The sequence below is a fragment of the Colletotrichum navitas genome (genome assembly GCF_030913465.1).
Source record: "Colletotrichum navitas strain CBS 125086 chromosome Unknown LY79scaffold_48, whole genome shotgun sequence".
NCBI classification, from domain to species: domain Eukaryota; kingdom Fungi; phylum Ascomycota; class Sordariomycetes; order Glomerellales; family Glomerellaceae; genus Colletotrichum; species Colletotrichum navitas.
In genome coordinates, this window is record NW_026850594.1 from 154,661 (window position 1) to 166,653 (window position 11,993).

Below are 11,993 nucleotides of genomic sequence, written 5' to 3' on the forward strand. Positions count from 1 at the left end.
GATTATCACTATGATGCAATACGGAGCTGTAAATAAGGTCATTACTGACCTTGAATTTTCAATCTTTGGGAGATCATTTTCAGGTGTTGGTCATGTACGGTAGGGGGTTTGTTTGATCATATTTCCGGTAGGCCTTACGCATCCAAAGACGGCAAAGGCACTCCAGATACCAGTCAAGATAAACCGTTTAATTCCGTCTCGATTATCTACTGGCGCGCTCTCTGCGCATACCGGTGAGCATCCGAGAAAGTCACATGCCGTTTGGGGAGAAACGTGAAGACAGGCTCAGACGAAACAGGACCTAAAAAAACCGCATGCCATTCAACAAAACGCTGGGAGATAATCTGTGTAATGCCGATGTTTCAGGCAGACGCAGATTTGCAAAAAAAAAAAAAAAAAAAAAAAAAAAAGTGTTTGGTTGCTTTCCATTCATTTAACGTCATCTCATCAGAACAAAACCGTAGATCCGCCTGTTATACAGATTGGTCGACGCATCTTCACTTCTGGTTCTTCTTCCCACTGTTCTTGATCAGGGCCGGATCGATGTCAAACTTTGAAAAGTTGTCGACGAGGTCGTCCCACATCTTGGGGTCATGCTCGTGCTTCTCCTTGCTGTGCCAGGCGTAGTCGGTGATGGTGAGGGGCCGGCTCGTCTCGAACATGAAGGCGATGGAGCCGAGCGAGATCTGCATGACGGGGGGGTCCTCCTTGGAGGCGGCGGCGAACTGCTCGTAGGCGACGCCGTGGGGGACGAAGCCGCACTCGAACGAGATGCTCCCCGGCCGGAACTCGTCGGAACGGCCGCCGTAGTCGCCGTAGATCAGGCCCATCAGCTCCGAGGCGGCGTTCCGGTGGTAGTAGGGCGGCCGGTACGTGTGGGAGGCGACGTCCCACCTCGGCGAGAAGATGAGGAAGTCGGCCAGGGGCGCGTTGGGGTCCCTGGACCTGGCCGTCACGACGCAGAAGATGGACGGGTCGATGTGGTCGACGGAGATGGAGCCGACGTTGACGAACTTTGTGAGGTCGTACTTCCACGGCACGTAGTTGCCGTGCCAGGCGACGACGTCGAAGGGGCAGTGGCGCTGCGTGCTGTTGAAGAACCTGCCGCCCAGCTTGTAGACGACGTCCCAGGGGTCGTCCTTGGTGACCTCGTACGACGCGACGGGGTGCAGGAAGTCGCGGGCGTTGGCGAGGCCGTTGGCGCCGAGGGGGCCCAGCTCGGGGAGCTCCCAGCTGGAGCCCCAGACCTCGAGGATGTAGCCGCGCGTCGGGCCCTCGACGTCGACCTTGAAGCGGAGGCCGCGCTGGATGGCGCAGATCTCGCCCGGCTGCACGTAGAGGAAGCCGAACTCGGTCTGGATGTCGAGGGCGCCCTGCTGCGGCACGATGAGCCAGTCGCCGTCGGAGTTGGCGAAAGCTTTCTTCGTCATGCTCTTGTTGCACAGGTAGACGTGGGTGGCGACGCCCTCCCGGAGCGTCGGGTCCCCGGAGCCGGCCACGGTCTTCAGGCCCTGGACGAAGTCGACGTCCTGCCCGTCGGGGATCGGGAAGGGCTTCCAGGCCAGCTGGGTCGGCGAGACGTGGACCCGGGGGTTGATGGGCATGAAGGTGGACTCCGTGTCCTTGTTGTCGGGGAGTTCGGTCTGCGCGGAGAGGAGTCAGCGGCCACGTCTGGCGGGCTTTGGGCTACGTTGAAGGAATAGAGAGAGAGGAGGGGGGTCCCGCCTACAAATCCTTGATGAGCCACGGCGGGTCGGGACCGGTAGAGCCAGGCCTTCTTGTTGGCGTGTCGAGGAGCGACGAATGACGAAGCCGTCACCTGCTCTGCGTACAGGCCATACCGTATGCTTCTCGGGCTGTTCTGGCCTCTCGGGATAGTGCCGGCGATGGCTTCGGACTCGAAACTGTTGTTGAAGCCGGGCTGGTACGTGTACGGGTCGTTCGGGCGAGTCGCGAAGGATGGAATCGTCCCATCCTTCTGCGTCGCCGCCCAGTGGAAGGCGTTTTGGAAGTCCTTTGGAGCGAGGTCTTGGGCCGCCATGGTGAGTCGAGCGTCGAGCTTAACTTGGAGGGGGAGGGGAGAGAGAGAGAGAGAAGAGGGGGAGGGGGGGATCGACGAAGAGGGGTGAGAGACGATGACGACGGGCCACTGGAGCTTTTGTAGAAACCGGTGCCCCGTCCGTCGCGGAAAGCTTCACTCCACATGGAGCGTGGAGAGCCGCTCCATAATACGGTCTTGGAGAATAAGAAACTAGCTTCGAAGCTGTGGGGCGTGCGAGCCGGGGCGGCTCCGACGCGAGCTGCGTGGAAGTTCAGACCGTATCTGTATTGTTTCCCACTTGGCGTACAGGGGCCCGGCCTTCTCTGTCATGACTGACAAAGTGAAGAAGGCGGAGAAGGATTCGTGTTACATTGAGGCGAGGACACGGTACCTTTCGATGTGGATGGCGTGGTATCGGTTGTCGGACCACTAAGAGCAGCTTGCCGCAGAGATGCGGAGAGCTAGAGCGGCAGCCAAAGGCCCATGGATATCTGCTCAGTGACATCTTATATTCCGTGCGTTAAGAGGAGAGAGGGCCGGGGTTATTTCCGAATACTTCGTTCCCAACCCCGCCCCCCACCCTCTTCCATCCGTGACACATCAGTTTGTAAGCTTTGGCTCTTACTGGTATATTTCTGGCGGTGACGTATATATCGCTGGGGCTGGGACTGGGGCCTGCCAGAGTAAACAATGACTAAGACGCACTCCTGTGATTATTTGAAGACTGCTGCTGCGGGACAAGAAGCCCCGGAATGTTTCGTGAATAGGCTGCGAGATCCAGGGCTTGTCACGTCGTTGTTCAAGAGACAGCCATCTATCTTGGAACTCACTTGGCTCGCAGGCGCCTGTCGACCTATCCGAATAGGTTTGCGACCCAGTTACCTGGCCTTCCCACTCGGCTCGTCCCGCACAAACATAAGCATAAGCGAGCGGCACATTCTCTGAGTGCTGAATGAGGCAGGTCAACACACGGAGCATGTTGATTGCATAGCTGATAGTTGGCCTCGAGGCGGGTAAAGCTGTTCTTCAATCGTTCCTTTTTTTTTTTTTTTTTTTTTTTTTTTTTGATTGTTGAGTCTGTTTTTCTTTTTTCGTTCGGGCCGTTACACCGACGGCGCTTGCGTGTATGTGTTTTGCGTGGATCAGACACGCGTTCAAGGCCAATGATAACCACCGGTTTCTGTTTCGTACCACTCAATCTTGATGCCGGTTCGCCAATGCCGGAACGTATCGAGCCCCGTAGATATCCCCGCACTGCTTGCAGTAAAAGTCGAGTTAATAATACCTTAGTGATTGATCACTGGCAGTGCACATTCCTTGCCGCGGCAGATACGGCCTCCACTGACAGTACGGTAGGGTGAGGCGTCTTAACGACCTGGTTCATCTTTTCCGTCCCTCGTTGTCAGTAATCGCGTGATCTTCTGTCTTCCACGAGACGCAGTCGAACCATGGTCTGATGTCTTCGGGAATGTCCATGTCTACTCAGAAAACGCCCAGGCAGTTAACTTCAGTCGGCCGTATAGATCCCAAATGCGTTTAAGCGCAGCGGGCACGGCATACATCACAAGGGACGCCGCCCCAACGAGCAGCCATATTACTCATCTCGTCGTTGTTTACAGATGTAATTACTTCAGAAGCCTAGCTGTCTAAACTTATCAGCGAATCCAATCTCGACGCAATAATAACCAATTGCCTATACACAGCTCCTGGAAAAGATTACGTTGGACTTTTAAAGGATTTCATTATCAGTATCCAAGATATTCCAAAACTAGACCCGCATACAACGAAGTATATGATTTTGCTTCGACAGGCTGGCTGCAGGTCGAACTGTAGAAAAGACCGCCAGGCGGCATCTTTGGCAGTCTATGGTGTCAATGTAATCATCAACGGCTCTGCTCTTACATGAGACGCTCAATGCTACTATGGCTGTATATATGATCAGAACCTCGCTGCCTTTGGACGGTGTAGAGTATGTGCTCGCCGGTTGGGATGCTGTGGCATCTTGAGAATCTAATAGAAAAGCAAGTCGTTTATCAGGCCAAACTCCGAGATTATCCTTTGCCATTGAACAGTCACAATTTCTGTTTCCTGGCACCCGAAAGCGATCGCATTATTCGCCGAGAATATTAAGTCTTCGGTAAAAACAAAAAACGAGGTTCAGCACGCAAAATAGGATCTGCATCAGGGCAAGTCCGTCACGACCAGGCCGGCAAAAACGTGCAGCATGGCCCTTCAAAGTGGGAGTAAAGACAGCAGCGAAGTATAGTAGTTCATGGGGTAATACGGTCAAATATTGAACGCCCATGTATGTGGTACGGGGCATCTTGGTTCCCGTGTGAGCGGAACTATTACATGATTACAGAATATTAAAGATGCAAGTTCAGTAAGCCGCACATATCACTCTGGGATCCGTAGACAAGAGTTTGATCTCTAGTTAATCAACCTGAAGTAAATAAGCTCCGGTAGCTACCCGGGGGCAACTTAGTCAGCGCTGTGAGCTAAATACCCCCTCCTCACGGAGGGGGCAAAAAAAGGGGGGTTACAGTAAGAAAAGGGGGGTTACACCTAGTCCCCGCCCTGTCCTACTTTTTATTACATTCTTACTAAAAATAAGTAATTATTTAGATATATTATTAATAAATATTAACAGTAACTAAACTACCTACCCTACTTTAACCCTTTAATATACTTTACTAATATAATAAGAATATAACTACTGCTAAAAAGGCTACTAAAGTAATATTTACTACCTAGTAATAGGCTAGCTAATTTAACTAGCCTAGCAAAGAGCTGTCTACTGTACCCTTTATCTACTAACTTGCCTAGTAGTATAATATATCTAATACTTTTATTTACTAGTATCTCTAGGCTCTTTAGGCTAGCTGTAACCTTTGCGCTAGCCTAGATAAGGGCAGCTAGCCCTAGTCACTTACAGAGGCCAAAGATATAGCTCTTAGCGTATTTATTATATAGCTCTATAAGTCTAGCTTTCTAGCCCTACTGTTATAGGTTAAAGAAATAGCTAACTACCTCTGTAGTATCTAGGGCTAGCTGCCTATCTCTAAGCACTTTGTTTAGAGCTAGCTTACTAACTATCTAAAGCTCTAGAAGAAGGGCACTATTAAGCTAGTTAAGTTATACTAAAAGGGGGCTAAGTTAGACCTAGCTCTAGTAGAGGACTTCTTTACCTAGTACTAGGCTACCCTCTGCAACTATAATATTAGCCTATCTAAGATATAGAACACTAATAAATCTAGCTACTAGATTAGTTACCTTAGCAGCTAGCTTTATATAATTATCCTTAAGTAGCTACTAAAATATAACTACCTACCTAAAGTTATAGATCTAGCTAATTAAGAGTTATATACATTAGTTAGGTATAGTAATATAACTAGTAATATTATCCTAGTATATATAATCTTTAAAATATAGCTAGTTACTACTTAAGTAGATTATTAGGTCTAAGAAGGTGTCTACTTTATATATTTACTAACTAGCTTCTTTAACTAAGAGGTTATAATAAATTATATATAGCACTTTAATATAGAGTTATACATAAGGTTAATAAAGTATTACTAAATAGGCTACTCCTTTAAGAACTATTTTAGTGTTAATATATATAGTTATAATACCTATAATTTATATCTACCTAATAGTTAACTAAGTAGACAAAAAGTAAAGTATTATAACTATTAAAATACTATAGAAAAGTTAAAGCAGCTATATTACCTTCTCCTCCTTAATAAATTTATAAGCTATATAAGTCTAAAGCTTATAGAATATTATATTAACTTTAATATTATTATTACCTTTTTTTTACCTTATATAATACACTTCCTTTAGCTAATAGATATAGAAGTCTTTTAACACTTTAAGAAGGCCTATTAACAAGTACTCTATAACTATATACAGGAAGGTAACCTTATATTTACAAAGGGTAACTTTATTACTACCCTAAATACTATAGTTAAAGAGGCCTTTATAGCTACCTATATTATAAAGAGCTTTAAGAAGGCAAGTATATAGCCTATATATAATAATATTATACTAGCCTAGCTAGTAAAAAGGATATAATAAAGCAACAAAGATATACTATTACACCTTATATATTTTTTACTATATAATAACTACTTTAATAAGGCTATTCTTATTACTAACTATATAGAGGAGAAATATAGTAGTATATAAAGTAGTCCTTTAAGGAGAAGATTTAAAATAATAAAGTAAGTAATTTATAAAGGATCTTTTACCTATAAGTACTAGTAGTAATATATTAAGGACTAAAATACTAGACTAGTAATATAACAACAGAAGAGCTAGTACTAGTAAGCTATTAAACTATAATACTCCTTTATAACTAGTGTTACTATTATAGATATAAAGGAGGCATATAATAAGCAAGTTATAGAGGCTATATAAGTAAATATATAGTACTAATAAGTAGTAATAAAAAGGATAGCCTATAAGCAAAAAAAAGAGGTCTAGTAGTAATATAGTGCTTTAAAGTATTAATAAGTAGATAGACAAATAAAGCAACTAACCTTTAAATAGTAGCTTATCTATACTAGAAAAGATTAACTATATATCCTATTTAACCCTTTAGATCTACAGTAGTATAACTTAAATAATACTATATATAAGGAAAAATTCATAATAGATCTTAATCTAACCCCTCTACTACAGTATATACTTAACCACTTTAAGTATACAGTAAGACCTCTTAGTTAAGGTAATATTAACTAAGCATTAGCTAATACAGCTGCAGAGGCAGCAGGGCTATACTTTAACCCTAAGATCTTTATAGACATTAATAACCTTATTAACAAGGACATTAATTTAGTTATATTAAGTAAAGAATTAGTTAGTATACCTAAGAGTAATAATAATAATAATAGTTATATATTATTACTATTACTACTAATAACACTAATAGCTAGCCCTTTAATATTATAAGGTCCTTTATAATATAAGTTATAATATTATACTCTAAAGGATAAAATAAATAGTTAGAGGGCAATAAGGGTTATACTACAAAATATCCTATATATACCCCTATTAACATAAAAAAAGGAGTAGCAATATATAGTAGATAATAATAAAAGTAATACCTATATTATAGTAGTAATATAAATTTATAGTTATTATAAGAAAAGAGAAAAAAAGGTACTACTATAAAGCCCTTAATTAGGGCTATTAATTAGTACTACTTTTATTATTATACGACGTTATAGTGGTTATTGCTTTAAGAAATAAAAAGTTGACTATACTATATAACGTACGTAAAAGTGAGGGTATTCGTGATGTAGGTGCAACCCCCCTTTTCTCACTGCAACCCCCCTTTTTTCGCCCCCTCCGTGAGGAGGGGGTGTTTAGCTTTGACGAAGGCTGACTAACACCCCCGGGTATACAGGACACGGTTTCGTCACTTCCTTCTAATGTCTGTGACGATGATACGTTCATGTATTTATTTAACCCACAGCCATCGACACAAGAGAAGCGCCGTGAGTTCGCTTCGCGGCGTCATGCGAACGCTTATTTCTAGGATGTTTTCAGAAATTTTATTATTGGTTCATTCCACCGTAGTCTTGATGTGCCGAATAAAGTGAGTTTCGGCCGCCGGCATGTACCGATATCATTAAGAGGAGCTGCAATCCAATTGACCCCTCATGGATGTTGCATCAAGATGCACATCACAGCCATTCTGGGTTAAGTATGCCGTCCTCTTACAGCCTGCCGATGCGGGGTAACAAACCAACGGCTAACCTCGGCATTTCCTTATTATTCCCCGTAGTAACCTTGGCTGAGACAAAGTTATCTCAGTTGTCAACAAAAGGGCTTTTTAATCCCTGAAACTGTTGCAGAAAAGTGTTAAGCAACTGCGGCTTTCTTCGTTTTCAAGAGGAGTGTTGCGTGACATAATTTCATTGCCCCTAGTGCATCATTGCTCAAGCCCATAATGGCCTCAGCGGCGCAGCAGTTCGAGCACCCTATCATCGGAACAGTAAAGGGAATTGCCTCGGACGGTGTTATCCAATTCTTGGGCGTTAAATACGCAAGCCTAGACCACTGGTTCGACAATGCCAAGCTTATTCAATACGATGGCAATGGTTTGAATGCAACACGTCACGGGTAAGGCAATCCTCTCTCATTTGGCACTATCCATCTTATGACAAGCTAAAGCTATCACTAGCCCGCAAGTCGTCTCAGATCCTGAGGGGGTCAACCGGGAACACCTGATCATCCAGAAAGCGATCCCAGTGACCGAGTTCCCTGGGCTATCAAGCACCGAATGTCTCAATTTGAACCTCACAGTGCCCCTTGAGGCCAAACACTCCCAACCGTTACCCGTGCTGGTCTTTATCCATGGCGGAGGGTTCGCTACTGGCTCGAATTGGTGGCCACAATATGACATGAAGCGTTTAGTCCAACTGGCAAGCGAACGGGAAAAGCCCATAATTGCCGCTGCCATCAGGTACAGCGGATACCACAGCCCATAACAAGGGCGGTAGTTGGCTAATTGGGTCTTTCACAGCTATCGCGTGGGTGCGCCTGGGTTTCTTACCTCCGAGGAGCTCCAAAAGGAAGGGTTCAAGAGTAACCACGGCCACCATGACCAGAGAATTGCTCTTAAATGGATCAAAGAGTATATTGCTGGCTTCGGTGGCGATCCTCAGCAGGTAACGGTGGCCGGTGAAAGTGCTGGTGGCAGTGAGTCTTTTATCAAAAAAGTCGAAAGGCCAGCTGGTCGCAGTCACATCCTCTAACCAAACCAGGCTCGACGACTCGGTTACTCTACTCGAACGAGACACTGGCGACCCAAATCATCGTTTTGGGGGGCTGCCCTCCAAATCTTGCGCCGCTGGGCGCGGCAGTTGCTGAGCAATCCTATCATGCCGTGATCAACGCTTTCGGACTCGAAGACCTGCCATCGAGTGAACGCATCAAGGCATTGTCTGAGGTGTCCCCAAAGGACCTCCTTGCGAAGCTTGGAGGGGCCGGGCCGTTTCTACCTGTCTTGGACGGAGATACGGTGCCCTTTACACCGACTTTCGAAACGTCCAGAGCGAAAAAGATGATTCCCAGCGGGACGTCTTGCCGAGCCATGATGATCGGCTACGCGCCGTTAGATGTACGCTCTGCCTCCCTCATCGGTAGTCGCTTGGACTTTTGGCTAAGCTTTTGACAAAATAGGCGAGCATTTTCGGCTTCGTGGGTCTCCTGCGCAAGAAAGAACGCATTGCCACCAAGTTCATCGAGTCCATCAGCTCGTCACTATCGCAACACCCCGATGCGACAACGCGGATTCTGCACGCCTACGAGATCAGCGAGGCTGCGGGCGACGACGAATCCCTCATCCGTATCCTGCAATTCGCCTCGGATCTTGTTTTTCGCGCCTCGGCAGAGTTGTATGCGAAGAGCTTCCACGGCGACTCCTACTTGTTGGAATTTGCGGAGCGCAACCCTTGGGATGGTGTGTTCAAAGGCCACAGTACCCACGTGCTTGACGTGGCATTCCTCTTCCAAAACTACAACGAGCACCTCGGCGAAGAGCAGAGGCAAACTGCCGAAGCATTTGCCGCTGATGTGATAGACTTTGTTCATGGTGAGGCTCCTTGGAGGCGGCTCCAAGATACCGCCGGGCGCATGATCTATGAACATGGGACGAGAACTTACAGGGAAGACGGGGCCGGCTCCGGCAAATATGACCATGTTCTTAGCCTGGGCGAAGAGATTGGTCTGGATTCTCTACTAAAAGCTTGGGAGACGTTTCTGTTCTCTCCATGAGACGCTGTTTTCCGTGCCGAAGCTAGGCATATGGGTCTCAGAGCACCAGTCCAATGTCACAAAATGATGACCAGTGGAGTGAGGAAGATTGGTTTTGAGCTTATTGGATGGAAAAGAAATGAAGAGGGATAGGGCGACATTAGCTGTCTGTTCGGCTCCTTTGCTTGTTCAGCATTGATCACTGAGACCACCCTAATACAAACGGTCAAGTGAGTTGTTGAACCTCAAATCCGGGGGCATTCCCATTTCATCAAGCCAGCCCCAGAGTGAAATTGCATTGCTCAACAAGGCGATTCCTCAATACTGCACGGTTGCTGGATCTATTTTTGTTAATTATTAAGAGAACATGGGAGATGAACCTGACTGGAAATAGGTGTACACTACGTGTGTGCGGGGTCGATGGCAGAACCCAGCGCGAAGGATGCATTGCTCATTTGTATTCTCCACTTTGCAACTGCGCCTTTCGTCCGGTCTGTGACGCTTTTCAGACTTCAAGGCTTGAGCGGCCAGCGCGAACATAATTCGGAAGCTTATCGGCACCTGTGTGAGACCAGGATGAAGGCGGGCCCTGTACTTGCCAGTGAGTCGCTGTGCTCGACGCTGCTTGGCGTTGAGCTTGAGCGCGTTGTCCAGTTCCGAGGGATTCCATACGGCGAGATCCCATCACGATTCGCAGAACCCCGGCCGAAAAGCGCTTTGCCGCGGGAAGTGGATTGTACTAGCTTCGGGTACGAGTTTTGCTTTTCAGTGCCGTGTGCCGTATCGCATCGTCAGAGACTGACTTGCTTTTCACGATGTTGTAGACCTCGGTGCCCGCAAGTCGCCATTGACGTTGGCCATCTCTTGCGAATCCCCAGTCAACACAAGCTGCCGCCCGAGCCCGAGGATGAGTTCAGATGTCTCAACTTAGACGTGATGACACCTAGATCATGTTTATCGTCAAAGCGCGAACGACTGCCGGTTTTCATCTGGATTCATGGCATGTACACCAGATGACGAAGGGCACCGCTTGTATCAACACTGACACATCTCAGGCGGGTCACAAGCAGTGACCTTCGGGAGCGCCGCTTCTGGCGTGTGTGGTATGATTTTTTAATCTTACTCCCCCTTCCCGCTTTGTCCCTCGACTTTATGTGGGAAATGGCGCGCACATTGGCACAGTGATTGACTAGAGATTCCTTAGATGGGACGCAAGTTGTAGAGGATTCCATCAGTCAGGGGAAACCGATTATCGTTGTGACAGTTCAGTATAGGCTGAACATATTTGCGTTTGGGGACGAGGCTAGTTCGAAGAATCTAGCCCTGAAAGATCAAGCCTTGGCTCTGAATTGGGTTCAGAAACACATAGCTGATTTCGGAGGCGATCCGGTACTGCGTCATGGATCACTCCTGTCAAAAGACTTCACTGACGTTTCTTCATAGGATAAAATTTCTCTTGCAGGGGAAAGCGCCGGAGCGGTGTATTGCCATGCACACCTGGTAACTGGTGCCCCCGTCAGAGGCGTCATTCTCTGCTCCGGCTCTCTGTATCTGTCTCCACCGCAGTCAGAAGAGAAGGCTTCCGTTTTGCGTCAAACTTTACGAAAACACCTTCAAGGTGCAGGCGGTTTTGAGCTTGACGACGCTCCCGTGGATAAATTGGTCGAGGCCCTAGAGTTGTCCGGGATAAGTCAACCCACCCACTTTTCGGCACCCCCCACATTTCGGCATGCCAAAAATGAAGCCATTATAACTAACACTACTTTATTTAATTAACTATTAACAACCTCTTAATGCTACGATAATACAGCTTTTAGCCTCACTAGGTAATTTAGATGCACTAGATTTATCTATATTACTTTTAACTTTACTAGCCTCCTGCTGTAATTGCTGTACCTCTTTAATTATTATAAACTTTATGTTAGGATCTATATAAATAGCCTTCTGTTTCCTAGGTATACTGTTAGTAACTTAGGCTTCTAGAAGGCTGATTTTTTACTAGGCAGTAGCTAGTATATAGGACTATTCTTAGAAGCCTTTTTTAACTTTTCTAAATAGTTAGTGTTGTATAGTAATGCTTTATTTTAGCTAGCTAAAGAGCTATAGTTAGTCTCTAAGGTCCTTTATTTTCTTTAGTGTAGACTACTTTACTGTAGATAAGGCTAATGCCTAGCCCTCTATATTATAA

At 46.2% G+C, this 11,993-nt stretch overlaps 3 protein-coding genes across 3 annotated transcripts; 2 read left to right on the forward strand and 1 right to left on the reverse strand.

Moving 5' to 3' along the window:
• Positions 1–382: 382 nt before the first annotated feature.
• LY79DRAFT_651118 (homogentisate 1,2-dioxygenase) lies at positions 383–2,505 on the reverse strand. Its single transcript, XM_060562556.1, has 2 exons — positions 1,730–2,505; positions 383–1,643 (listed from the first exon to the last, which is right to left on the reverse strand). Exons 1-2 carry the CDS (start codon positions 2,039–2,041, stop codon positions 498–500), a joined length of 1,458 nt encoding a protein of 485 aa, XP_060412112.1. The 5' UTR covers positions 2,042–2,505; the 3' UTR covers positions 383–497.
• A 5,492-nt stretch (positions 2,506–7,997) lies between these two features.
• On the forward strand, positions 7,998–9,826 carry LY79DRAFT_671325 (Alpha/Beta hydrolase protein; the record flags this gene model as incomplete). Its single annotated transcript, XM_060563901.1, has 5 exons — positions 7,998–8,170; positions 8,232–8,513; positions 8,574–8,749; positions 8,815–9,170; positions 9,233–9,826. 5 exons carry the CDS (start codon positions 7,998–8,000, stop codon positions 9,824–9,826), a joined length of 1,581 nt encoding a protein of 526 aa, XP_060412113.1.
• Positions 9,827–10,026: 200 nt separating this feature from the next.
• On the forward strand, positions 10,027–11,776 carry LY79DRAFT_690766 (Alpha/Beta hydrolase protein). The gene is made up of 5 exons (XM_060564735.1): positions 10,027–10,554; positions 10,630–10,805; positions 10,861–10,908; positions 11,010–11,194; positions 11,249–11,776. The coding sequence occupies exons 1-5, from the start codon at positions 10,226–10,228 to the stop codon at positions 11,579–11,581; spliced, it is 1,071 nt and encodes a 356-aa protein (XP_060412114.1). The 5' UTR covers positions 10,027–10,225; the 3' UTR covers positions 11,582–11,776.
• Positions 11,777–11,993: the final 217 nt, after the last annotated feature.

Excerpts from the sequence above, each read along its gene's own strand:
- LY79DRAFT_651118 (XM_060562556.1), bottom strand. The coding sequence starts at position 2,041 with ATGGCGGCCCAAGACCTCGCTCCAAAGGACTTCCAAAACGCCTTCCAC. Across the intron at positions 1,644-1,729 it reads CCGTGGCTCATCAAGGATTT|ACCGAACTCCCCGACAACAA; the intron begins GTAGGCGGGACC and ends CTCTCCGCGCAG.
- LY79DRAFT_690766 (XM_060564735.1), top strand. The coding sequence starts at position 10,226 with ATGGCAGAACCCAGCGCGAAGGATGCATTGCTCATTTGTATTCTCCAC. Across the intron at positions 10,555-10,629 it reads GTGGATTGTACTAGCTTCGG|ACCTCGGTGCCCGCAAGTCG; the intron begins GTACGAGTTTTG and ends ACGATGTTGTAG. Across the intron at positions 10,909-11,009 it reads CGCCGCTTCTGGCGTGTGTG|ATGGGACGCAAGTTGTAGAG; the intron begins GTATGATTTTTT and ends GAGATTCCTTAG.